The sequence below is a fragment of the Phyllostomus discolor genome, chromosome 14, assembly GCF_004126475.2.
Source record: "Phyllostomus discolor isolate MPI-MPIP mPhyDis1 chromosome 14, mPhyDis1.pri.v3, whole genome shotgun sequence".
Classification (NCBI taxonomy): domain Eukaryota; kingdom Metazoa; phylum Chordata; class Mammalia; order Chiroptera; family Phyllostomidae; genus Phyllostomus; species Phyllostomus discolor.
In genome coordinates, this window is record NC_040916.2 from 30,094,756 (window position 1) to 30,122,161 (window position 27,406).

Sequence of the window (27,406 nt, forward strand, 5' to 3'; positions counted from 1 at the left end):
GGACTGGCGTCCAGTTGGAAGCAGAACATAATCTATTTTTTTTCCCCTTTTTAAAGTCCTGGCTCACAGACCACCTCGTGCTCGCACATGCGATGCCGTGGTGCGCACCCCCCACCCCGCGCCGCCCCTCCATGCATCGGGGCACCAGCAGCGCCGTCCTCAGCCGTGGGGGGCTGCTCTGCTTTGTGTATCCACCGCCGCCGTCTCTGTCTCCAAGGAGACTAATCCTCCCACCAGCACCGCCGAGAACCTCCCGCATTGTGTCTGAAAGGCCAAGCTCATTGTCACAGCCCCAGAGCGCACAGAGCGAGGGACTGAATGGGGGCCTGGGGGTGACAATGTCTCTCTCTGGTTTCAAGGCCAGTGCTCGGGGTCGGGGGACGGTGCGCAGGGCTGTGAGGGCCCCGAGGGTCTCATCAGCTGAGGCTACAGACGCCCCTTTCAACGGCCCGCTGCGGTGGCTGGGAAAGCGAGGAAGGGTTTCTGAGGGTAGATTTCACAATTCTAGGAGATGTGGAAACGGATCGAGACTGTGAGAAGGTCAGGGTGCCTCTGTTTCCCTCTTGGAGGCCCTGGTGTGAGCCTTCGCTCCTCAGTGACCAGACCCTCGGGGCAGGGACAGACCGGAGGACAGACGCACAGACCGCAGCCCGAGTGACCACCAGAAAGCCCCAGGTGGGGCCCCTCGCCTTGTACCGCCAGCAGCCTGAGCCTCACATGGAGCCGGACCCGTCTGTGCCGGCCACAAGGGACGTGGACCAGCACCAGAACCACTTGGGACCACAAAGCCACGACACCCTCGCTGTGACATGCCCTCCTGGTCTTCCGAGACCGCCACCAAAGCAAGGGGCGAAGACAGGGCCACACCTACCAGACACGCCGCCATAGGTTGTCCGCTTCTGGGCGCCCACTGCCGGCCAGGGCGTGCCGTCGGCTGTGAGTCCCATCAGGCCGGAGACCGTGTTGGTGGCCGTGACGCCGTCGGCACCACCTGCAGAAAGCACACAGACGCTGACCTGCCGCTGTCACAGGGACACTGGGGAAACCCACTGGGACCCACGCAGCCCAGGAAAACGCGCACGGCACCTCCTCACGGGGCGTCCCCGCACGCCACTGTCTGTGCTGGCTGGAGGAGGTGGAGGATTCGTCGAGGAACGAATGGACCCATACACGGAGGACCCGTGCACAAGGACAACGGTGTGGGGACAGACTGGGGGGGGGGGGGGCGGGGTAGAAAAGCAGGACAACTGTGACAGCATAAATAAAAGAGTTAAACAAAGAAGTCTTCACTAATTTCACTCCTTCAATTATGCTTACAAGGCCAGGCATAAACACATTTTAAATCGCCACCACCTCATTTTTCCAATTATTGTACAGATTGGTGGATGCCAAACGTTTTGTGTTCAGTGATACTTTCCAGGCAATTAGCAATATTTTTGCACATCAGGACGCAGTTTCCACTGGATGCGCACAGTGCATGTGATTTGTGAAATCCTGCGTTGACCGTGTGATTCATGGATACCACGGACATTTACTGAACACACGTTTGAGGCAGTGTACCAGGCCTGGAAAACATAGTGGGAACTCACGAGCAATTTCACATAGTGGAAGCTGGTATCTTACATATTTTTTTACTTTCTTAAGGGTTCAAAGGCTGTTGCTGGATGGTTACGTCATTAGGCTCTCTGTTTCAGAGTCATTTGCTGTGACGGGTTTTGATTCGTAAGTCTGTGTGTGTGACATTCATGCTCTTTTGTCCCCCAAGCCAAAGTCTGGAGTCTGTTTGTGAGCTTGGGTGGTAGCCACGTGCGTCTGTGAGCGAAGGCACACTTCAAACGGCCCCGCAGGTCAGGTCGGCACTTACGCAGGAACTGGGCAACGGTGCGGGTCTGGGACGCTCACCTTCCTTGGCGGCTGTCGCGATGCTGACGATGTCGGTGACATTCGGGGTCAACTTGGCAAAGAAAGGAATGCGGACAGCTTGCCTGACCCAGCGACAGATGTTCCGCACCAGCTCTGGGTCCTGTTCGAGTAGACGGGATTCAGAATGCAGGTGAGGGGCCGCGATCGAAACCTATATCCACCCCGGCGCACAGCCGGGGCTGTGCCAGGCAGAGCCGCCTCGGGGCCACCAGCCCGCCCCACAGTGCGCGTCTCAGGGCCACACCTGCGCTCCCTCGGGAGCTGCAGCCGACACCCTGGAAGGGAGCCGCAAGTTCACAGCACAGCCGGCTCCCTCCTCCTCGGGGCCTCTGGGAAACCAAGTCACCGAGAACCAAACGGAAGGCTGTGTTGTCTGCTGAGCAGGAATAGAACGTAAACTTCTGGTGGCAAGTTTGAGACACGCGACAGAATTTCCGGTAGCCCCCTTGGTTTAAGTGCAGCAGAAAGTATTTACGCCGCGGACCCCCAGGGGGCGCCGTGAGACCCGCAGCCTGCTGCGCGCACCGCTTGGAGCCTCGTCTGGCTGACGTGTGCTCGGCAGGGACCCGTGCCCGCCCCGTCGGTCTGATTACGAGACGCCACGCACTCCGCGCCAACACAGACTCGGTGTCGGGAGCATCTGCTCGCCTCTGTGGCCGTCACCGAGGTCGGCGTGGCACTTTCAATGTTCGCCTCCGTCAGACAGCTGACCACACTGGCAGCAATGAAGCGAACTCTCAAACACTCAGTGTAACAGCAAGGAACAGACATGGTCCGGCTCCCACCCCCACGGTCTTCCAGGCTTCGGGGTTCCCAGGGGACAGGCGTCGCCGGAGCGCACTCGCCTGTCCCCTCCGTGGAAGGTCACTGGGGCGTGGTGACCTTCTTTGATTTCAACACACACAATAGTCCCCTTTTCGTCACTTTCAGTGCGAAACGTGTTCCGACAGGCACTGATAATGCGCTTCAATACATTACCATAAAATATGCAACAGCGATTCGTTATGGAATTTGGCAACATTAGCTTAGCAAGCTAAAATGTTTTTTAATAAAAGAAAAACCCAGAAAATATATAGCCATATATTTAGAGTATGAAATGGCAGGCAGGTATATCGTTGGTAATTAATATTTTTATAGGTAAGAAAGTTGCTCTTTGCATTTTAACCTTTCCAAGCCCCTTAAGATGAGCTCTCCAACGCTGTGACCTTTAGAAAGGGCCTTCCCACGCAGGCGTCCGGCCTCTCGATCCATCATCCCGGGCTCGTGGGCGAAGACCCAGCGCGGAGGGGGCTTCTGCCAATCGCTGTCGTCTCCATTCAGTGAAGAGAACAGTTTTAACTAGAAAGAATCTTTGGCTTTGCTTGTTCTCCTTTTCGGAGCAGTGACTTCTTCATTAAACCAAAAGCATGGCAGGAGCACCTCACGGAAAGCTGTGCAGGGCGCGCAGTGCATCCTGAATAGTGAAATCCGGAGACCGAGCCTTGAGAATTCCGCCTCGTGGAATGGAGATCCGCCACGGCCGTGCGACGCTCGTGGGATATTTGTGACTGCGGCATCGGCGCTGCGGAGGCAGCTGCATCTCTGTGGCTTACATTCTTAAGTTACGAACTTCCACGGGACTTAGCCTGGAAATGACAGTGACGTTGGAGGCTGTGCATTGCGTGTCCTTTGTGACATCTGTCCTCCAGGTGGAACCTGACAATAATGTGAAGGTCACCTGCATTGCCTACTACGTGGCAGGAAGCCCCATAAGAAGTCCTGACACAAATTTAAGATCTTACTCGGTGCCCGCTGATCAGATACTGATAGCCGAATACCTGCTTCTCAGTGGTTTCCAATACCATTGACCACCACGGCCTTATAACTTACTTACTCTGGACACTTGCCACCCTTTTAATTTTTATGTTTCGGTTGGCTATTGCCAGTAGATGTGCAGCGAATGCCTTGCACCCGCTGCTGAAGGATCTGGGGTGTGTCCCGAATGTGTCGCTCTTCGGAGAAGGTGTGGTCCCTTGTTCACAGCGTTCACTTGGATCGCCCGTCCGCCCCGCCTGACCGCCCTGGGCTTCTGGGCGCTCCCGGTGTCCAGACACGCTTTCCCTCATCGCACACTCAGCCAAACCAGCGGCTGACCAGCCCTCGAGCCCGGCTGAAACACAGTTCCACTACCTGCGAGTGTCCGAAACCATTTCTGACCAGCGCTGTCGTGAAAGTTAGTGGCTGTTCCGTAAGTTGCGCGGTTTTCCCTGACACGCATACTAGGGAATATTCCGGAACAAGCAGCAACGCGGTCAGGCTGACGACAGGATAAAACGAATGTGTATCCTCCCCTGGTGTCCTCCCGCTCTGGGTGTTACCGTTCAAGACCTCAAAGAAACGGCAGCATCTCTGCACCCCGACCTTCCCATCCTCACTGACGGCTTCCCGCGGGGCTGCCTGCCTAAGCAGCCGGGTTTAGACTCTTACTGAAATGAGCAGAATTTAGACAACCCCCAATTCTCTCCCACGTCTTTGGGACAGGAAACAAGGGCACTCCTGGCTCTCCACAAATTAACCCTTCAACAACCATCCACACCGACAAACGTAAACGAAACAGGCAATGCTCGACTGCACTCCTGTCCCTAGGCATAAACACGGTAGGCGCTCACAAACGTTCCCGGTGCCCACGGAGAAAGGAGGGATGAGAGCCGGGCACGTTCCAACTCCCTGCGTCACAGGGCCGCACAGGGCCGCACAGAGCCAGCAGCGCGCGGCTATGCCTGGGGCTGAGGAAAACCCAAGTGTACTTCGTGACAGGTAAGGTCTACAAGCATCAAATCCAAGACGTGGTTACAAGTCTGGGATCCTTTCAAAGAAAGAACGGTGGATAGTCATCCAAAAAAGAACAGCTCAACGGCTTCAAGTGCCTCACCCACCAAACCCCGCCTGGTCACCAGGGGGTGACTGCCTCGTCCCACAGCTGCTCCCTACGTCCACGCTGACCGAGGCGAGGAGTCACACCCACAGCCACGGTGCGTGTGCACGTGTGCCCGCGTGTTCTTCTCTAACACCTGCTAACCCGCCTCCCATGCGGGGGCGTCACCAAAGAGCGTGCTGCGGCAGCAGAATGAGCTTTTCTGCGTACCTGGATGGGCAGGGAAGCGCTGGAGCCCGTCGAGGAGAGGGTGGGGGTCCCGGGGGCTGACGGTGGTCTTGAGGGGCTCCCCGGGGGGAGAGTGCCAGAGCAGCATGACAAACGGGAGGAAAGCGAGGAGACACACACTGGGCTCCCGTGACCCCCGCAATGGGGGACAGCCCCGTGTCTGTGGGCGGTCCAGACCGTCTGGGGCCGATTCCCAGGGCGGCCAAACCACCACGATGACCAAACCCTGACGACCATGACGCCCACGGCAGGGAAAACTGGACCGTGGAGGGTGGAGCACACTGTCTGCCCTGCTGGTTCCCTCGGTCCAAACCCGGTTGTGCTTAAAGCCTCGTGTTCCTTCTGGGCTGTGAGAGAACGGTTTTTAATTCTGGGGCCTCGTCTGTCTCCAGCCGTCCGTGGCGGGGGCTCTGTGACCCACGCCCCCTGCCGCGTCTGCGCCGGAGAGGCGGCCCCTGCCGGAGGGCAGCGTCCCCCCAATTACCGGGGCCCCACATCTCACGGGGAAAACGCACCAGAGAATGAGACTGGGGGTGTCTTGGTAAGCTAAATTGCAAGTGAAATTTTTCATTTTAAAGAAACACTTCCCTTCAGTTTACCTGGTAATTTTCACTCTGTACAATTCTCTCAAAATGGCTTTCTTACAAGGTGGCATTTCAGCGACTGCACTGAAAAATTTCACCAGGTATAAAATGTTTCCACCAAGGAGCCGTGGAGCCCTAATTCTTGGGGCCGGGCAGGAGGTGGCTGGCAGTTTATGATGTCCTCTCTCCTGCTGGACAGGCCTGGGTCCAGAAGGTCAGTCTGAGCACCTGTTTCGACCTCCTGATTTTCTTCCCCATCATCACGTCCCAAGCCGTCATCTTCCGGAGCAAAACTGCTCCCTGCAGTGAAACGCAGGCACCACCTGGAAAGTAGAGAGAGCTGCAAGCGGCTTCTCCTTCCTCTGCACGGGCCGGACTGCACGGCGCTCCCGGGGGGACAGGCGGAGCAGGCACCTCTCCTTCTGTGCCGATGAACTGGGACAGAGCAGGTGCACGGTGCCAGGGGGTGGCGGCCTCCAGGTAGAACCACTAGTCAGTGCCAAGACTGTGCCCCAGTGGGAGGTTTCACATTAACTTACGTGGGAGCATGGGTCCCCTGCCTAGGTTTCCCGACGAGAGTTCTCACAACACGCCCCGGCCGATGTGGCTCAGTGGGTTGGGCGTCATTCTGCAAACCGGAAGGTCGTGGGTTCGAATTCTGATCAGGGCACAAGCCTGCATGGCCGGTTTGGTCCCCAGTCGCAGGACATGCAGGAGGCAACTGATCGGAGTTTCTCTCCCTCTCTTTCCCTCCCGCCCCCTCTCTCTAGAATCAGTAACATACAAATAAATTAAATAAATTCTAACAGTGATGCAGCTGACTTGGACAGCCGTCTCCCAGCGGCCCACAAAGGCGAGCCCGCCCTTACCGATCCACCCCGCGGTTCCGCTCTCGGTCACGTCTCTGGGAGACGTGGACTCATGGAGGTCGGCACGTGGCTGCTCACGGCAACACTGCAGGACAGCCCACACCAGAAACGACGCACAGGTTCGTTCGCAGGGGGAGGAGACACCCCAACCACAGCACGGCCACGCGCCAGGATGCTACCCAACAACAAAGAGAAACCCACCGCCGAATCGCACCTCGACGTGGGGTTGTTTTTTTGCACGTCTGTCCAGAGAGTGCCCCGCCACGTACCATGAAAAACAGAGACGTTTATGGAAGAAGAGGCCAGCTACAAGAAACACGGCACATGGGACAGTGACGCCTCAGTCCCCTTCACAGCAGGCACCTGGGGCCCTCACACCGTTCTCCCAGCATCTCTCCCGCTGGTCACAACACTCTGCAAAGTCCTGTGTTGCAGTCGCGTCAGTCAGCTGCCCCATCGTACTCTCCTGAATCTCGTCGACCCTGTGAAATCCCCGGGAAGCCGGGGACCAAGAGCAGCCCCTCGCTTCCTGCTGGCCCTTTAAGGGTGGCCGCCTGCCACTCGGAGCATCAGAGGCTCTGTGGCCCTAGAGCCTCTGCTCTGACTTCCCAGCAGCTCCTCCCCGCGGCTGCTCCCTCTCACGCTCCGGCTCACGTCCTCCTGTTCCCACGCCGCCTCCCTGGTTCCCCAGCTCAGTCCCAACCTCCCTGCCTTCTCCCGGAGAGCCTGTCTGTGCCAGCTCACAGCCGCGCAGGGCCAGACGCAAAACAAACAGCAGGAGCCTGTATCTGCCCTCCCTCTGTCCTGTTCCACACCCCTCCTGCTCATCTCCTAGGAGGTCCTCCCCCCGAAAGAAGTCCGGGGGGCACATAAACCATCGCCGGGGTGCACCCACGGCAGGAGAGCTGCTTTCTCTACCCCTGGGCACCAAGACACAACCACACGCCTAGGCCCGGCCGCCGGAAGCCCCGGCCAAACCTCCTGACCTCACGGTCAGACAGGTGGTTCAGGTGAGCTCCTGGCAGGTGTGGGGCAGGTCTCCTGACAACATCCGCGGTGGCCGTGGCAGTGCTGGCGCAGCCACATGCCGGAGACAATGCTCACTGCCAGCCCCCAGGCCCCTGCGGGGTCTGCCCAGCGCCAGGCCTGCCCCTGCCTTCTCGGTTCCCTGAGGTTTATGCATCCTTCCCTTTTTACGGCTTCGTAGAACTCCAGTGAATCGACGGTAAGTAGGTGTTGCTCACTGTGTCACTGCACCTGCCCTACGATACAAGTGTTTGGAAACACCAGAACCATTCTGCATTTCCTGAGACGCGCCAGCGAGGAAAGGTGAGAAGCACACAGCGCTGGGCGGGCGCAGCGGCGGGCTGCAGGGGGCTCAGGCTTCCCTTCACAGGGCGCCCTCGCCGAGCCTCTCGCCGACCGCCATCCCAGCGCCGCGCGCGCGTTCACGGCCGAGTTTACTTACGGTTCGCCGAAGTTCCACTGGTTGCGGCACAACCAGCCATTACAGAAGGGCTACCGTTTGTGAGTCTTTACGTTAACTGTACTCTGTCAGCTCTTCACACCAAAGGGCCTTTTGGCTTATTCTTCGTTTACTCAACATTGAACTAAAGCTAATGGTCTGAAGTGTGATAACCCAGAAAAAATGTCTCCCGGGGCGAGTGACAGAGAAGGCCTCAATGTCCTCTCCTACCTTGGGCGGGGGGGGGGGGGGGTTGGCAGGAGGGGCTTAATAGACCAAAACAACGATTGAAAATATTAGGGAAAACGGGGAGCAGAGGGGAGCGGCTGTGAATCCAGGTCTCGCCGGGGCTGATGGAGAGGGAGGAGCAGTGACAAATAACACACTCTGGGGTGTGGGGTCTGAACCCTGCACGGGGCTGTTTCTGTGGTTATGCCGTTAAACCTGAATTATCCACAGCGGAGAGGTAGGAGCCACTTACATTGGAAGCACATTCAAAGTCAGGTGTATTTGTCTCGGGGATAGAACCCGAGTCACACACGCACAGTCTCAGCATCCTTAACGTTCAGGGTTCAGTCCTGGATCAGAGCCGGGCTTGGTGAGTGCTGTGCCGGCAGCCGCCAGGTGAGTGGAAGAGAGGTCGGGGTCACCAGGTGTGAGTGGCACACTAGATAAGTCTCTTATGTACTGGGTACTTGTACACTAGATAGAGGAAGACCAGATAAGTCTCTTATGCACTAGATACTTGCACACTAGATAGAGGAAGACCAGATAAGTCTCTTACACACTGGATACTTGTACACTAGATAGAGGAAGACCAGATAAGTATCTTCCTCTGTACTCACAAGTATACAGAAAAAAGGACAACTATCAGATTACACTGCATTTGTGAGTTTTGATCAATACAGTATTAAAATAAAAAGAATATACATACATTGCTATTTCTATGATAAATACATCCCCAGATTCAGCAACATCCAAAAATACACACTATGTTTCAAGAAAACATAAACATATTTAGACTTTTTGAAAATTTCAAATGCAAACCTCAGTGCAATTTGTATTATTAGGTGCACCTATAAAACCTTAATATACAAAGAGCATTTTCTTCTGAGCCCTCACGTCCTAATTAGGCCGTGGACAACTGTTCGAACATCACGTATCTTGTACTTCATCTTGATGCACTATAAAATAAAGCCATAAAGGTAAACACTGATCTGCCAGGCTACAAAGGAAACCAGAGGAGCCCCATGCCACTGCGCTAGCAGCTGCCCTAAAAACATCGTGAAGAACATCAGTCTGTTTCCACCTGCAGCGTTTTCTCGCCACTCGCTGTTCCGGCGAGTGCGTGGGGAGTGCCCGTGCCCGTGCAGGGCAGCTGGCAGCGGTGCCGGGCGAACAGGAAGGCAGCCCCAGCCACACTCCTCCCATCTGCAGAGTGGGGGGGCTACACGCATGCTGTCCCCACCCTCCGTGACGAGCCTTGGCTTATCTGGGAACTCACTCGCTCAACGAACGTGCATTCACCTACCACGTTATAGCTGCGGAAGGAGGCTATAACAGTGAGTAAGACAAAGCTGCCGTTCTCATGGAAAATGCAGTGAGAAAAAACAGACAGACACGTAATGTAATTTGCACCGGGCAATACACCACCGAACGCAGGGCGAGAGGCCAGGGCAGACGGCGCGCTGGGCATGGCTGCAGGTGGGTGGCCGGTGTTGCCCCCGGGAAGCCGTAGGCGACGTCGTGCGCCCCTGAGGTTCAACACAGACCGTCCCTGTGCTCTTCTAGTGGCTTAAATTATTCTAATTTCATGGAGTTAATTTTTTTCTTTGCTCCTAGATTTTGAGTTGTTCGAAGTTAAGGACCATACATTGTTTTTATCACACAGTATCACGCGTGGAGGCAAGCACAGCCCTAGTCAACGACGGACAAGACAGATGTATTTATCAGGGACTATTCGTCGCCTTCGATGGAGCTTTATCAGAATGAGATGTGACCTCAAAGCCGAGGCGCGGCTCACATGTTTCACGTGATCCTTACCTGCCTCTCTTACCCAGTGTGTCTATAAAACAGTAATAGGAAACCGGGATGCAGGTGCGGGCTGGCAGAAAGCTTGCAGAGGTTAGGCCAATTCTTAGCCACACAACGCACTTAACCAACCTCACTGTAAGAGTCAAATTTCTTGCAAAGCCTTATTTCACTATTTTGTACTGGAGATCACTCACAGTAGTTAAAATCACACGCGTGGGCACTCATGTTCAGATGGGTGAGGGCCAGGGAGTGAGCCTCTCTTCATGAAGGAGGAAAAGGACAAAGAGAAGGACGGATGGCCAGCTGGCCGGCTGGAGAAGCCTGGACCTGAGACACTGGGTTAACTCCTCCACGGCAATGGCACTTGGTTTTTGTTATAAATTAAATGGTAGTGCCATGTGATCAGAGTGGCTTAAGAATAATGGGCATTTCATTTTCAGACATAGACACAGAATGCTAGAAGATTAATTGACTGTCTCTGCTTTTACTAAGAAAATAGATCAGATTAAATTTCTTCTTAAAGCTCTACCACACTTGTGCTGGAGCAGGGATTCAGAGAAATACTACTCCACAGTGGCGATGGAGTATTCTTGTTACCATCTGTTGTCCAGGAACAGTTACGTTAGACAACAGAATGCTTTCTTTCTCTCTCTTCCGGTTTTTTTTTATTTCTATGTCTCTTTTATTCCCTCTGAGAGGCTACTGAGCTCATCACTGGAGTCTCCCCACGGTGTACCCCGGGGCTCGGAGACGGCCTGGTGCACCTGGGCCTGCATCTGGCCCCTGGGGGTGTGCAGCCCCGCCCAGCTCACTGCCTGCAGCTCAGAGGTCATAGCAGCCTCCTTCAGATGCCGTCCTCGAGCCGGTGCTCCTGTTTGGTTTGTAAGTTATTTACTTTAAAGGGCCAGGTTGCTTGCAAGGATTTAAACGGCGAAATAAAACATGCAAATGTAAAATGAAACTACTGAAAATTTCTCACAGGTGCACTCAGTCTTTACTGACGACGTGCAGACGTGCATGTATGTCCTTGTGCATACGTGTACACACACGCACACAAAATGAGTGTCTGCATGCATGAATACACTCACATACTCAGGAGATATATCAACAGTGGCAGTAACATCAAAGCAGGGCCAGCAACAGCACCACTATGGGCAAGTTCTTGAACTCGAAATTGTCTCAGAAGGTCGGACCATCTCGTTTGGTTCTCTGCCTCAGAGGCACCCACACCTGCTCCAAAGCCGAGTTCTCCGTCTTCAGAACCGGAGGACAACGGAGGTGGGTCACGGACGAGCGGTGGTGGTGCCACCTCATGGGGCAGAGACCGAGCAGTGACCGTGTACAGGGTCTCTGGCAGAGTGTGAGCAGTGACGCACATCACAAGCTCTGGGAAAGGAAATTGTAAGTGTGTGCTCAGCAGGTGGATGCTTGACGGCCGCTGATGGAGCCCAGGAAAAGCACAGAAGCAGCAAGAGTGAAAGGAAACGTCGATATAACACAGTAAGTCTCTGACATTCGCAGACTACCCATGTACAGTTTCAACTATGTGTGATCCTCTCACACACATGCATGTAGCATGTGCAGGAAGTGTGGGTCATGCAGCCAGGTGGGGGTGGGGTGCGAGCCACTGGGCAGGACGAGCTGGCTGTCACGGGCCCTTCCCACCCACACCTACCCTGCAGGACCGACCGGACAACTTTCTCCTTCGAAGTTCAAAATAATTTTTCAAGCCGATCAAAAAGCGTCTGTATAAAGTGGCCTCCAAAGAAAGCCAGTTGCTGAGTCTCACGCTGGAAATTGAGAAAAAGTGAAACTGTTAGAAACTGACGTGTCCTAGAAAACAGAGTGCTGGGCAGCGTCGCCGGTGACTCAGTGCGCCATATGCTCTGCACGGGAACCAAGGCCGAGCGGTGGTTAAAAGCGTTTCAGCCAGGCTGCATGCAGAATTTATGTTAATAGCCTTTAGTTCCGTTTCTATAGAATCATTAGGGGCCCACGGGGATCACTTAAATATTTCAGCTATACTTTACTGCTTTGTGTGGGGAAAATTATATATTATAGTGATACTTAGGGATTAGAGGAAGTCTTGGGACACACGTGCCTCATTAATATCTGAGTCTCAGTGCTTGTAGGTTTCCTGTTCTGTAATTTTTTGCAAATTTTTCGGTGATGGCTAAAATTTGGCTTATTCAACTTAGGAATGTATTTTGGAGACACAGAGTTTTCTTGCAAGATACTGTTCAAATTGACGGTCTACTGCCCAGAAACTGCGGACCTGGGATGCTCGGAGCAGTGCGGCCCCTCCAGCTGAGCAGGTGCCAGACTGGGCCACGGGTGGGGCTACAGCCCGGCGGCTGCGCACGGCGGCTGCGCACTCCTGCTGCCGGGTCGTTGTGGGACTCATTTACGAAAACTACGGCAGACATCCCCATCCCGGGAGGGGTGACATGTGTGTGAAAAGAACACGGGGCGGGGTCAGCTCCCCGTCTCTCCTGACTCTGTCACTCACCAGCCACGAGACAGCACAGACGGCTGTGGAGCTCAGGGAGAGAAGAGGTCATTTCAGGCCGCCGTGAGCAGAAGCGGTATTGCAAGCGCACTCGTAGGAGAACCCGCCAACGACAGGGTGTGGGCAGAGGTGCCTGGGGACCGGGGAGGCCTGGTGCATGCTGGGAGGGCGAGTGTGGGAGTCCTACCAGGCGGTGCAGGAGAGGGCTGGGAGAATCAGACCCAGCCTGCGGGGCCTCAACGGGGCGGGCTGCCTGCCTCTGTGCGCTGCCCCTAGAGGGCGCACTTCCTGCGGGCTGCCTGCCTCTGTGCGCTGCCCCTAGAGGGCGCACTTCCTGCGGGCAGCCTGCCTCTGTGCGCTGCCCCTAGAGGGCGCACTTCCTGCGGGCAGCCTGCCTCTGTGCGCTGCCCCTAGAGGGCGCACTTCCTGCGTCTCGCCCGCGTCTAGGGAAGCCAGCACCGTGGGGAGCACACCGCCAGCCTCAGCAGAGGCCGCTTCCTCAGTGTCCTTGCAAGAGGCTGGCCGCACAGAAGCAGGCCTCCCCTCTCCTTCCCACGGTGGCAGAGTGTCGAACCAAACTCGGCTCATCACGCTTCAGCTTAGCTGTTCTCACGGACGGCTGAGCGTCAGAATCACACGTGCACACACTCAAACCCGCGCACACGCGCACATACATGAAGACGCCTGGGGCCCGGATTCCCGGGGACAAGGGTCCGAGGACTTCTGAAAAAGAGCTTCCCGGGCAAGGGGGATCCTCAACAATCACTGCGGGAGGACTTCAGCTCATATCCTCTTTCTCTCTCAGCAATTCTCTAGAACCAGGGTAGGAGACGCGCGGCCTGTTTGCACGGCGGCGCCCTCGTTTGCCCTCGGGCTGGGATGACCGCGCTTCTCCCGGAAGTAGTGAAGTGCGCCCCCGTGTGGCCTCCAGCGCAGAGGCGCCAGAACCCGGAGGACCGCTTGCTCCGGGGGGTACCGCAGAGCTAGCTCGGTGGGTCCCGGCGTCCTCTGCATCAACTACCTCGTCCACTCAGCCGATGGACAGATGGGGCCAGCGGTGACTCCGAATCCCTTGTCCTTGACAACAGCCCCGGAAAACACAGCAGCACGGTCGCTGCACTGTCCGAAAGGGGTCCCCGTGCCTTTCCAGGGCAGAGGCACTTAACCCACTTTCTTCTCCCTTCTTTTCCTGGTTCTCCCACCCGCCCACCTCCCTCCCAGGACCTGAGCAGACACGGACCTCCTCCTCCCTTGAACTCGAACCCCGTGGGCTACTGTCTTGTCCCCAGGCCCGCTGTCCCGTCCTACACCTCATTCTCCGTCTCTCTTCCACTTCATACATTTACGCCGGGAAGTTGTAAACACCTTAATGACTTCTTCTTGTAAAGAAGATTCACGCCTTTAAGAAGAGAACTCTGGAAGCCGCCCTGCAGCCACGCGGCCACCCCCGAGAACGGCTTGGTCTCGGCGGGCGACCAGACCCCGCGGCAAGGCAGCAGAGACGGGCAGGGACGAGGCAGCTGCCCGGAGCGTCTCTGGGAGTGTCCCTGGGACTGGGCCTGGGGGCTCTGCGAGGCCTGACAGGGCCGGGTGGACATGGGCTCGGAGAGCCCAAGTCAGTCTTGGAAATCTTGCAGGACTGTCCTAAAGGTAAGTATACACGTTGTTTAAAGGACTGAGGGTACTGGAGCCCCAGTAATGACGCCCAGCGGTGTTCGTGGGGGAGCTCGGCCAGTGCGGAACGAACGTGCCAGCGTCCTTCGGTGTCAAGGGGGGAGGGTCACCCCGGGAGGCAGGAAGTCTGAGCTCTAGCCCTGGTCTGCGGACGAGACGAGAACAGATCAGGAAAGGGAGGAGAGAGCTGCTCAGAGAGATGGCAAGCGAGCCAGGAAAGCACACGTCAAGAAGAAGGAAAGCGTTCCGAGAGGAGGCTGGAAGGAGGCCAGGCCTGCGGAAGGCGTGAGAAGGGAGACGTGTGTGGCGCAGCCGTGGGAGGCGGCCCTGGCAGCGTTCAGGTGCGGCGGGAGTGAGCGGAGGAGGTGGGGCCGCTCTCCAGACCCCCGGGAAGGGAGCGGGGGCGCGGGCAGGCATGCTGAGAGGGTGGGGGGACGGCAGCAGGGCTCACCCCAGGATTCCTGCCCCGCACGTGGGAGGGGGGAGGGGCGGGGAAGAGGGAGGCGTGGGAGCTGTCAAAGACGGGAGGCGAGTAAGACAGTGAGGTACCCGAGGCTGGGCGTAAGTGGGAGCGGAGAGGTGCGTTCTGGGAAGGGGGGGCCCTTCCGGGGACGCTGAGCCTCCAGGACAGGGCTGACTAGGAGACAGAAAGAGTGCGGGAGCATCAGCCGGAGAGGAGGCAGGGCACCCCAGGGCTGCCCCTGCTGTGCTCCCCTCCGGAAGGGGAGTCTGTGCCAGTCTGACCCCCGTCCCCCAACACACACACACACACACACACACACACACGGACCCAGTCTGCGCTCCAGTGTATCCATCCCTTGAGGCCTCCCGGGGCTCTGCGGCGGAGGATGCTCAGAGACGCCTTAGCTGATGAGCTGAACGGCTGAGTCTTTCGCTGAAAAACGACCAAGGCGGGTCTGAACAGAAGAATCACAACTTGACACTTTTTGTGTGTGTGTGTTTTTTCAAAATTCACAGGAAGCAGAGCAGGATTTGAAAGGAGCTGCAGTGCCAGCGATGTCTGGCAGGAGAGCGTGGGATTGCTTCACAGCTCAGCCACCACTTGGCGGTGTCGACAGGCTTGGCTCCTCGGACCCGGGGCAGGGGCTGCGCCCCGGCCGCATAGCCCGCGCATGGCACCACGCTGGCTCTGGGAAGAGCTCTGCCTTCCTCACGGGGAGGGAGTCACCACCGACTTCATGCCACTGACACCCGTCCCCCTCGCCTGCGTGGGTGGTCCTCTCGTGACCTTTCCCTAAGTACGCCTGTGACTGTGTGGCCCCCGGGTTGCAGGACTTTGTCGGTGAGACAGCGGGGCATTATCATCCCATTATTCTGACCCACCATTTTTGACCCCAAAGGTAGGCTGGCTGAGACCCTGGGGAAATGAGAGTTGGGAGAAGTCACCCAAGCAAAACACATGCGAGGGTGAAGGATCGTGCAGGAGCAAACCTGTACTCGGCCCTGACGGCAGCGTGTGAAACTGGAAATGGAGATATTCCCAGCATTCCGAGTGGATGCGGGAAAGACAGGAAGGGGCCAGCGTCAGACGACAGCCACATGAGCCAGCTCGTCCCCCGAAGCTCTGGGCGCCCCGAGACGGCAGCAGTGGGCGGCCCCACGGACCCGGGAGGGCAGAGGAGCCCAGGTCTCGGCAGCATGTGCCCACGGCGCTCCGGGCGGGCCAGGAGGGGCCCACCTGCCGACACTGCACAGGTCCCCGGGGAAGGCCGCCGCGCCGGGCCAGGCGGGCAGCGCGGTGGAGACAGCGCTCCATCCAGGTGGCCGGAGCCCGGGAGGACCTGGCTTTCTCCCTCCTGCACCGGGGAGTCCCGGCCTGAACCCGCACCCTCCACAGGGGTGGCGGGGGGCTTCCCGCCCGTCCCCGGCTCCTGAGACAGAACCACCCGCAACCTCCCAGGTGACCGCCGCTCCACGGAGCCTCCCACCTTCCCTGTGCCGCTGCTGCTGCTGCGGCCAGACCGGCGCGGTGGGGGGGGTCGGAGGAAAAGCACCCCCTTTTGTCCATGGACTCTGCAGCTTGTAGGGAGGAAGTCCAGCCCCTCAGGGAGGTTCTATTAAAGAGGAACTCGTGGATGGGACAGGGGAGAATGTTAACTTAAGGGTAATGAGAACTCTCAAGGAGATGCAATTAGCAAACGAAAATAATAACTAATTGAATGGACAATGATGATTTCCCGAGTTCTAAAATCAAACAGAGGAACTGACAGAGGGAGTAGCCACTGCTGAGAACTGAATGAGTTGCCTGGATAATAAAATGAAAGGGGGGCAGGGGGGTGGAGTCAGCAAAGAAGTGAAAGGTTCAGGGAAGAGGCGCTCCAGAGGGGGAAGGACTGAGCACGGGATTAAAGAGACGATCAAGGGGATAACAGGACAGAAGTTCCCCGAGGTGGATGGAGAGAGCCCCCTGCCTTCTGACCGAGCTGCTCACTGAGACCCAGACGGGATTAATTCTCCGGAAAGCCACACACCTAGACTGATCAGGGGAGACGTCTGACCTCGGATGTTGATGAAAACAGCCTTTCTTTTACCAAGAACAAAGAACAGTCTCCTGACAAAAGAGAGATTATCTGACGCTGCTAGGAGAAGGGGACTCTGAGCAAGGCCCCGTGCCGGCTGACCGGGCACGCAGACGTTCAGGGGACAGCATGGTGGTCTGCGACATCCCAGCACTCAAGGCCCCGCCGCCCCCGCGCTGGCGTCTGGTCCGCAGAGCGGACCCCAGGAGGTCCTCCCAACCTCGGAGAAGTTCAATCAGAAGCAAATCTGCTCTTTCCAAGCAGAGGAAGAGGAACAGCAACTTGTTTTAATTGACAGTGATGACAATTCTGCAGCTAAGACTTGGAATAGGTGTTATACGATAGGGTTCTTAAAATTAAACATATATAATTTTATATTTAAATACATATATTTAATGAGAAAGACAACTAAACATTTTCAACTACTGGCGAAACCCAAGCACTGTGGAGAGGAGGAAGCGGAGGGCAGAAGAAAGGGCGGGGTCTGAAAGCCCCGAAAAGCCGAGGGACGAGGGGCTGCGGGGGAACCGCAGGCTGTCCCGGAAGAGCCATCATCGACAGTGACCTTGACGCACTAACTGGGAGACACCGTTTTGCACACCGTTGTGAGCAGAACAAGAGCTGCACAAGGAGCGAGGAGAGGGTTTCGGGAACCACCATAAAGGGCCCCGGACAGAGCCGCGGGCGGTGGGCTCGGGGGAGGGAGGGAAAGTGTACTTGAACGACAATAAAGTAATTTTTTTTAAAAAACAACAAAAAGCCCTGGCTGGTGTAGCTCAGTGGATTGAGCGCGGGCTGCAAACCAAAGCATCGCAGGTTCGATTCCCAGCCAGGGCACATGCCTGGGTTGCAGGCCACGGCCCCCAGCAACCGCACATTGATGTTTCTCTCTCTCTCTCTCTCTCCCTCCCTCCCCTCTCTAAAAATAAATAAATAAAATCTTAAAAAAAAAAACAAGAAAAACCCTAACAAAGTAAGGCTAGTAAACACACAAAAAATAAAGCAATAAATCAAATGGATCAATTACCACTATATGTTGAGTAGGCTGCCTTTGTTATCAAAATAAAAAAATGTCACAATTTGGTTAAAAATCAGATGAAACAGCTAACACTGAGAAAGTGCAGGCACGGCAATGCAAGTGGAGCGTGAAAATCTGGACCAGAATCACGGTGCCGAGGCGGAGTGACGTCACATGACGGTAACAGGCGGGACCCCAGGCGACCGCAGACACAGCGCAGCAGACAGGCGAGGCGTGCGACGGGGCCCTTGAGCCTCCGGGGTCGGGGTGTAGCGGGACGCTTGTGAATCCCCGCCACCGATGGGAGCGCAGACGCAGACTCAGTGATGGTGAAGGTGTTAACATCCGTGTGTTAGAGTCTGACCTATCGGCCAGGAGAGTTGAGCAAGGGTGGAGACAATATGAATGATACAATTAACAAGCTTGACTTAATAGACAGTTGTGGAATGGTGCAATGCACATGGCGTTCTGCCTTACACACCCACGGGAACGCCCTGGACACAGGAACGGCATACACGGGAATGCCCTGGACACACAAGAACGTCTCAGCAGTGTCCCCGGGAACGGGGGTTGTATTCACTGGGCTCTCCGACCTCACTCCGGTAACCGGCGCGGAAGCACCGCCGGCCGCTCCCCGCTCCGCCGACCGTGCGGGTGTTTGCAGGGGAGTGCCCCCACGGCGGAGCAACCGACAGAGAGCAGGTCCGTGGGTGAGGGGCGCTGAGGGCTCGGGTCCTCCGCCTACTGCCCCCTGCACCCCTGCATTACCGGGACAGCCACCCCTGAGCTGTGGCCTTATCTGGTTTAAACTAGGCTGTCTTCCTCTCCTGTTTTCATCCAGAAAGAGGCCCATGGACCCAAGGCTGCCTCTCTCCCCGTCTCCGCCTGCACGTTCAGACACGCGTGTGGAGTTCACGCACACACTCCTTCTTTCACTGACGCCACGTCGAGCCGCAGAGAACCGTGGATCACTGCAGGTGTCCTCAGACCTGCAGTCACATGCACGCAGCCCGACAAGCCCGATACTTCCCTCCCCCGCAGCTGTGTCGTTCACGGAGAAGATCTGAGTCTAGGAGCTACTTGGGGACCCACGGAAGGTTCGGGTTCCAAACTCTTTCCCGGAACACAGGACGAAAGGTGGACATTTTGAGTTCTGTGGCTTAGCGCTGAACAAGGTGACGTGTCCCTGGAGACATTTTCATTTCACCTACGGAGTTAATGGACCTTATTTCCTTTCTCCCCTGATGACGACCACCCCTGCCTCTCTGTCCCCGTCACCAGTGTGGTGGCAGCGTGACCACTGTCTGCAGAACTGGGTCTTCTGCAGACGGAGCCTGGCGGTCCGGGGTCGTGGCGGTGGGGGTAGGGGGGCCACAGACTTTGCCTTCAGTGACGTCAGCCGCGGCGGAGCTGAAACTGGTCACCGGGGAGTACTGGCACCGGACGCACCCACACACGTGCTGCGAATCAGGGGTGACTCCCCCACACCCTGCAGAGCCAGCTCGCCGGCGCGCCCCTGTGTTTGCTGATCGGACACAGTTTGGAGGCGCACGCTCTCCTGGGAAGAAATCAGGTAGGAAAAGGCCCAGTTGAAACTACGTTCCTCTTCAGTGAGGCTATTTCTGAGAAGGGTAATTTTTTAGAAAAATGAATGGAGTCCTTAAACGAACACTTTCAGGAAGTGCTAAGTCTGAGAAATTGTCTTATAAAATTATGAGCTGAGAAAGAAATAGCCCCTTTGCTTAAGGTAACCTGAAACAGCCGATCTTGTCTCTGGTCCTCTTTTTAATCTCCCGTGTTCTTGTAGTATTGAATTTTTGTAGTTTCTACTTCTAAGAACAACTAATTTAATTTTTCAAAGGATGGCTGCAATGGCATTTCAGTGAGGGAGAATTTTTCATGTTATGCCTTAATAAAACTTGGAGGCCTGTTATTATTTTATGGGGGAAAAATGACCCGAGTCTCTTCCTCCTGATAAAGCGCTGGAACATTCTTATTACTTCCCACGACTCCGCGCGGCTGTGCAGACGTGGGCTTGGGCACTAATGGAATTAATCAATGTCAGGACGAGGATGACCGGCAGTAGGTGCAGAACTGGGAAACAGTTTATCAAAGCCATGCATGAGAACTCGAACCAGACTCCCTTCATCTGCATCCCCGAAACGTCCATGAAAATAAGGGAGTGAAAGACAAGGTCAGACAGGGCCCGGGAGCTGGGCCCGGTGAGCGGGCAGGCGGCTGGGACGCTGTGTGCGAGGGCCCGAAGGCCTGATAAGGGGCCGTCCGGGCGGCCGGAGCTCCGGCTCTCGGGCTTCAGAGAGTTTTCATGCGGTGGCGTTGCAGTCTCTGGCCCGGCCAGCTCGCGGAGGGGCTGGCCATCCGTCTCCCCGCCCCTCTGGGGAGGACGATTCGATTCATTTTTACGACAGAGACCGGGTTTGGGCGTCTGCAGGAAGCCTGCCACCTGTCCTGTGTTTGACTTACGGTTTCAGGTATTTTTTTAGAAACGCTTTTAAGACAAAAATACATACATACATACATACATACATAAAACCTTGTGAAAACCCGAGAATCAGTGCATCTCCCCAATGTTATAAAGGTCTTCTGAGCTTCCTCTGTGTGTGCGTGCGTGTGTATGCATGTGTGCGTGCGTGTGTATGCATGCGTGTGTGTGCGTGTGTTTAATCACCCGCGGTCATCTGCAGACGGAGAAGGGCCTCCTTCTGTCTGGACGTGACAGGTCAGATAGCACGGTGGCAACCACCATTTGCAGCTATTGATTTCACCGTGACATTAAAGGCCCCAAATTCAACCATTATTCTCTTCAAGTGTCACAAACAAAGGTTAATAACAGTTGAGTCTGGATTGCAGGAATCAAGGAAAGATTGCCAGCTGAAATTAGCACTTTGTTTTCCTCGGTGTCGCACACCCGTGTGTGACACCTGTCCCCTGGATGAGGTGAGGGCCACCGGCATCTTCAAAATGCACCTCTCCCTGAACGCCATGTAGGAAGCACAGAAGAGGAGAACGTGGTTTCATAAGAAATCATGCCAGCTAACGTAATCAATAATTTAAAAATATATTCTCCTTGCACAGAGAGGAAACATTTTGTTTTGTTGTCTCCTCTGCAGCTAAGGGATGGTTCTCATAACTGTAAAAAGTGACACGTGGCAGGACAGGCAATATCTCAGCCCCTTAGTTCATGCAGAGGTTACCAGCTGGAGGGGAAAGGTTTGATTAGGTTTGTGTCTTCATGAGGAATTTTAGAGGGACGCATGCCACCTCCCTAACACGCGAGGGCACAAGCGACAAATGGCTTTGTCTCGCAGGCAGAGGTGCAAGAACAGAATCCCTCTCCCATGACAAACGGGCAGAAAACAGCTGGCAAGATAGTATACATCTTCACGAAAGCACTGGCAAATGTTAAAAATCTCCAAGCCTTTACAATTTAACTTGTGTACGTCCTGCTTTACCCCCTACTGACCCCGCTGTAAAGGGTAAACAGTCTCATGGACTGTGCCCACCAAGAATTTTTTAATGGTCGTCTTGTTTTTTTAAATTACTCCAGCGATGTTAATTATGACTGATTAACGCTATATGGCTGAGTATTTATCGAGCACTATCAAATCACGCTTGGCACTAGACGGAAACCAGCCATGTCTGGGGCACTCCACAGAAAGGAACCCTGGACCAAGTCACTGGGTTTAGGACAGTTGATCATTATTTATCATTATTTCCTAAAAAAAAAATAATGAGACTCTGCCCAGAAGCTGACTGGTATGCGTCAGTCACCGTTGGACGGAAGTTTGGAAATGGGGCAACATGCCCACATCCACCCGCTTTGCTCTTTGAACGGACAGACCCCCACCCGGGCCCCAGGCCAGGGCGTGGCAGTTTCCCACGGCTTGGTGGCATAGCGCTGGTGAAAATATCTCACGCCTCTGTGCTCAAACAGAAAAATACCCTTTTAAAACCTGGCTCACCGAGCTAGTTGTATTTTAAAACACACAAGCATTAACGATTGTTCCTATACGGATACTTGGATAAAATAGGAAATAAAATTCACCTTTCCCAAACCCCAAGTTTCTGACTACCAGGAACAATGTTTGGTTTGTATAAGCAGAGAGTGAAACATGAAAGTTTTACCCTCTGTTTATACAGGCATCCCTGTGTATACTCACATGTTACTAACAAAGATGGTTTGCTTTGTGCTCACTCCGCCTCTATTACATGTTTACATGTGTGTCTGCACATGCACACTACATGCATCAACATATGTGAGACATGATCTCTACTCTTCCTAATGGAGACATGGAGGGGCAGAGCACCTGCCGGCCGTAGGGAAGGGCGTCATTCACTGGAACTCCCCCCAAACACGACCTTCAGCTGCTTCCGGCTTCTGCGTTGTTACAGACAGGGCTGCACTGAATCCCAGTAAACGTGTTTGTGCGATCTGCTAACATTTTCACGGGACAGACGCCTGCAACTGGATGACTGAGCCCAAAAGGTCACGCCCCGAGTGGACCTGGATGTCACAGCCCCACAGCCTCAACAGCACGGAGGGTCTCGCTCCCTGCCGTCCCCTCGGCGGGGAGCGCGGTATCTGAGTCGGTTTCACGTGCGTTTCCATGCTGACCGGCTGCGGGGGAGGACTTCCCGTGTGCACGGGCCATTTGCCACTTTGCTTCTCTGTTCTGCCTGCTCATTTGTTCCTTGGGGTGTCTTTTTCTTATTAACTGGCTAGGAATCTTTGGCTAATGTGCTTTCTCCCCGCTGACGCGGGTCACACATGCTCACATCCCAAAATACGTCGAGGGAAGACAAGATGGAAGCCGGCCACGCCGCTACCACCCAGAGATAGTATTTGGGGCAGAGTCTCGTCAGCGGCATCAATGATGAGGTAAAACATTCCATTCACTCTGTTCGGACACCTCGTCTCTTAACAACGGAGCCGGGGCATTTCTCTAGACGTTGAAATCTTCCTCCACAGACTGTGATTTTCAAACATGAATCAACACGGAACAAAAAGAAGGATACACCGAAATCCTTTCCTCGAGCAAAATTGCATTCTAGAAGCCCCAGACGAAAGCTGCATCAGAGCAGAGCGGCTCAGCCAGCTCGCTCTGCGACCCCCCCCGCCCCACCCTGAGGACGGTGGGAACGTGAGGAGGAAGGCACAGGCCCCTCCCCAGCGGCTGTGTGGCGGCAGGCTCTCCTTCCCTGTGTGCAGCACGTGTGTGTCCCGGCGCCTGTCACCTCTCCGGGAGGAGCGCAAGTGTTCACCCCGTTTCACGGAGGGGGAAGTGGACCTGAGGCCCGTACTTTTCGCGGTGGTGCACGCCGCACGTGGAGACCCTGCGCCCAGGGACCCAGCGCTGGACCCTCGCTCTCGGACCCTCGCTCTCGGGCAGGGGCGGCCTGCCCCGAGGGGCGCAAAGACAGGGAGGAGCTCCCCTGCAGGCGCGCTGTGTGTCTTTAAAGTGTCTTCCCCGACACGTTGCAGGTACTTTCAAAAGAGTTTTTGTCCCCGTTTAAGTAAACAAAAAAGAATACTTATTAAATGCTTTTTTATACATAAAATGTTTGTGTTTCTCACTCCTTTTCTTTTTTAATTTGGAAAACAAGTTTTGTTGCCATTTATAATACATATGTGTCCTACCATTTTACTTTTCCTTTTTACTGATTTTACTGGGTGACACTGGCTAACGCACTTTTGCAGACGCCAGAGCCACAGCTCCACAGCTCATCCATCATCTGTGGAGGGAGGGGACTGTGTGTCCGCCACCCCAGGCCCAGGCACCTCCCTTCGCCGTGTCTCCCCCTCCCCCCTGGCAACCACCGTACATCCCTTTGCTTTGCAAAAATGGCTTTACCACCTACATTTACATCCCTAAAATGTGTAATTCAATGTTGAATGCTTTTACATGATCCATACATGGAATAGTAGCCTGACGTATTCTCCCGAACCTTCCATTTGTATTTCAACATCACACATAACAAGGTTCCATTGGGCTGGTGCACGTGGTTCTACGTCGCTCACTTTTAGTGCCGCGTGGCACCCCGCTGTCTCACCCCACGTCTTCCTGTGTTGCCCACTGCACGTGGGCACTGCTTGCTCATAGCTTTTGTGCTATTGCTGTCCTTTGGCCCATTTTTCTATGGGATTACCTTGCTTTTTCTTGCTTTGAAGAAAGGTATACATGCTGGATATTACACCTGTCCATTTTTTGCAGCACAAATGTTTACTTCCAGTTTGCAGCTTGTCTTTTTGCTCCAGTCAGGGCACCCTGTGACAGGGGTGTCTTAGGACGTGCGCCGTTTCAGCCCGGAGGAACGCTTCCCAGATGTTCGCAGTGGCGCCTGTGACGTCTCGGTCTTCAGTGACCTGTGGGCGATTCTGGGGAGAGCTGACCATTGTCCTAGCACATTTCTGCCCTGGCTGGCAAGGACAGCGCACGCAAATGAAGTTTCCCTCCATGTCTGTGGGTTTTTATGATTTGTCCATTCTGCAGCTTTGCACAGTGTATCTAAAACTGTGTCAGAACCACTCTCTTAAGGGCTGTAGCTTTGTAAGAATTTTTGATAGTGATTAAAGCCAACTCCATATACGTTGGGTGCTTAGAACAGTGACTAGCACAGAAAATAGTGCTATACAAATCTTTTCTACTGCTACTATTATTATAATTACTGAATGCCTTGAATACTTTGGTCTTTTAATTAACCAGACAGTTCTGCTGGGATTTTGATTGGGTTTGCCACGAATCTTGTGATTAATCTGGAAAAAATGAAAATCTCAATGTCATAACATGTAATTCCTAAACTGGATGCTTTCCGTTTTTATCTTTTAAAAATGTCCTTCAATAAAAATTCTACACTTTTTACATAATAATTGTACACGTTTTGTTAGATTATATCTTATTTATATTTTTAATGCAAAGTAGTTTTTAAAAACATCCATTTCAAACATGGTGAATAGAAATGAAATTGATGTTTGTGTGTTGGTGTTTTCCTTAGCAGTTTTTCTAATTAGTTCTAATCATTTACCAGTGGATTATTGCATATGTCATTCCAGATTACTAAAGGATATGTGAATAATTTATTTGCCCAATCCTTATATTTTTATTTTTATACTTTTATTTTAAGTTTATTTTTCCCACTGAATTGCTATTGAACACCCAGCACAATGAAGAACAGTTTTGCAAACAGCAGGCATCCTGGTTCATGCCTGAGCTTTAAAAAAATAAAAAATAAGAAACAAAAAGCTCGCTGCACTTCACCATTAAATTTGATATTTGCTACAGTTGTTTAATCACTTTAAGAAAATTCCTTCCTATTCATAGTTTTCAAAGATTGTTTTAAAAATTAGGAAGAGCTGTTGAATTTGACCCAACATTATTTTCTGTATCTACTGAGACGATCACACGATGTTTTCCTTTATTCTTCACCTGTTGATGTGATTGATGGTTGACAGTAGCTAAAATGTGGGGAGGGGGTCGAACCAGCCTTGCCTCACCGAGCCCCACGTGGTCACGCCATTCACTGCGGTACACGCCGACCGCCACGTGTTCATGTTTTCTCTGGTGCCTCGTGTCGCTGTTCACGCGTGAGGTCGGCCTGCCGCTTCCCTTCTCACGCGGCCCTCTCAGCGGCGAGGTTACGCCTGCCCCGGGTGATCAGCGCTCGCTGGTTTGAAGGCCGGGTTCGCAGGCTGCCTCTGCTCTGCACGGTGAAGACCACCCGTGGGTGCGGGTCAGCCCTTCCACAGCTGAAATGGAAATCCAGGCCTTTCCTGCCTAATTGGGCTTCAAATAACAGCTTTCGCCTGTGCAGTGTACTCACGGCTGGTGAGGACGCGCCTCCACAATTAAGGTTTCTGAAAAACTCCTTGCCAAGAGGATGTTTTCCATCAACAAACAGAAGCAGAATTAAATGCCCGATTAACAAACATAATGTCCTCTTTAATAACTCTCGGCACTCTGCTAATTCTGCTGATATTACTGTGCTATCTACAATTATTTGCTTTTGTTTCATGTTTTGAATAATTGAATTAAAAGTCTGACAAAGCCGTAACAAGGGATTAAATGCTGTCGAACTGGAATCCGAAATAAAAACGCAAGCTCCTGGGGAGTATTTACTAAAGGTCCCGCAGAACCTTTCCCAGGATGTGAGCGCGTCGGTGTCTGCAAAACAAACAGCTCCCGCGTGGTCCAGTCACGCGGCTGCTTCCTGTGCTGCGCCCACGTCCTGTGGAGGAGGCTAAACAAAACCGCGTAAAACCTGGAGGAAGTTCCTGCCCCACAGACCACTTGGGAGGGGCCGTGAGCGCCCCCTGTGGCCCGCACGGGGGAGCAGTGGGGACCTGCCTGCTTCCCCCCCTGTCCCCCGCCCCGCCCGTGTGGTGAGGGAACCACGGGAGCACCCGGGCACCGACCAGACCAGCAGACGGGCGGGCGGGGCTCACCCACCGCGGCCGAGCGCCTGGCCTTCATCCGGACACTGCGGCCGCGTCGGGCGATGGGGCAGGTGTGACAAGGACGGGACGTGCACCCGGCCCTCGGATGGCACTCACTCCGGCATCAGAGCTGGGGCGGGAGTGGCCTCCACGGAGATCTCCTCGCCCGTGGTGGGCGGGCAGGATGGGGACGCTGCTGCAGGGCGAGGTGGACGCGGGTCGGGTGTTAACGCCGCGTCCATTGTGAACCCCGTGCAGACACGGTGCCGCCTCGTGAGAACCAGGGAAGAGGGAGGCTGCACCTGTCCTTCCAGCAAGACCGACAGCAAGTGCAGGGAGCCTGGCCTGTCGCACAGGAGGCGCCAGGAGCAGGGGTCACGGGCGCTCAGACCCCGACCCGAGGCCCCGCTTGGCCGTGTCCGGGCTGCAGACTGTGGACAGGCTGCTCAGCCTTCTCACGCTTCTGTTTCATTATCTCCCCAACAGGACAAACAGCAGCGTCAGCTCAGAGCGTTGTTTGAAAACGAAACCATATAATCGACCTGAAATGGTAACTCCTTTCCTGGCGTATAATACACCAGGTCTTTTTTTTTTTTTTTTTTAGATTTTTAAAAAAGACAGCTGTTAGCTGTTAGTGATACAAGCCAATCCTGCAAGTTTTTACCAAAAAGGGAAGGATGACGCTGAGAGAATCAGAACACGTAGGGAGAGCCAAACAAGAACAACACCAGCTAGGCAGGAAGAGAAGAAAAATGCCAGTAAACAAACAAGAGAGATGAAGAGGAGACAGAAATGTAGCCTGGGGAGGTAACAGGCGTCTCAGGCATGTGACCACTCCTCGTGAGGGCTGGAGGGGCGGTGAGGGCGGCGGACGGCGGGACCCAGGGGGGAGAGAAAGGGATAAGGAACTGAATGCTCCTTTTTAGCGCAGTAAAAGCAAGCTTCACTGTAACACAGGCCGCTGCGTTGGTCAGGGGAAGGACTTACCTCCTCACGTCCTAAGATCCAGCCCAAAATGCTGGACTTGAAAGCGTCCTCGTCCGAAGCTCAGCCCCGAACACAGTGATTTAAAAACACAATCTAGCCTTCCCAGGTTACCTGCTTTCTCTCCTACGCTCGGAATTTACGCTGCAACGGGGGCTGCCCGTCACGGTTTTACGCTGACTCGCCCATGTGTGAGACACCGCACGACTCTG

At 54.5% G+C, this 27,406-nt stretch overlaps 1 protein-coding gene across 1 annotated transcript in view; it reads right to left on the minus strand.

Annotated features, from left to right (window-relative positions):
• DPYD (dihydropyrimidine dehydrogenase) overlaps positions 1–27,406 on the minus strand; it is a 323,607-nt gene that overhangs the window by 116,482 nt on the left and 179,719 nt on the right. The window contains exons 15-16 of the mRNA XM_028503389.2: positions 1,903–2,023; positions 872–991 (exon numbers count right to left, since the gene is read on the minus strand). Of these exons, the coding sequence (XP_028359190.2) occupies positions 872–991; positions 1,903–2,023 (241 nt within the window). The remainder of the gene's footprint in view (positions 1–871; positions 992–1,902; positions 2,024–27,406) is intronic.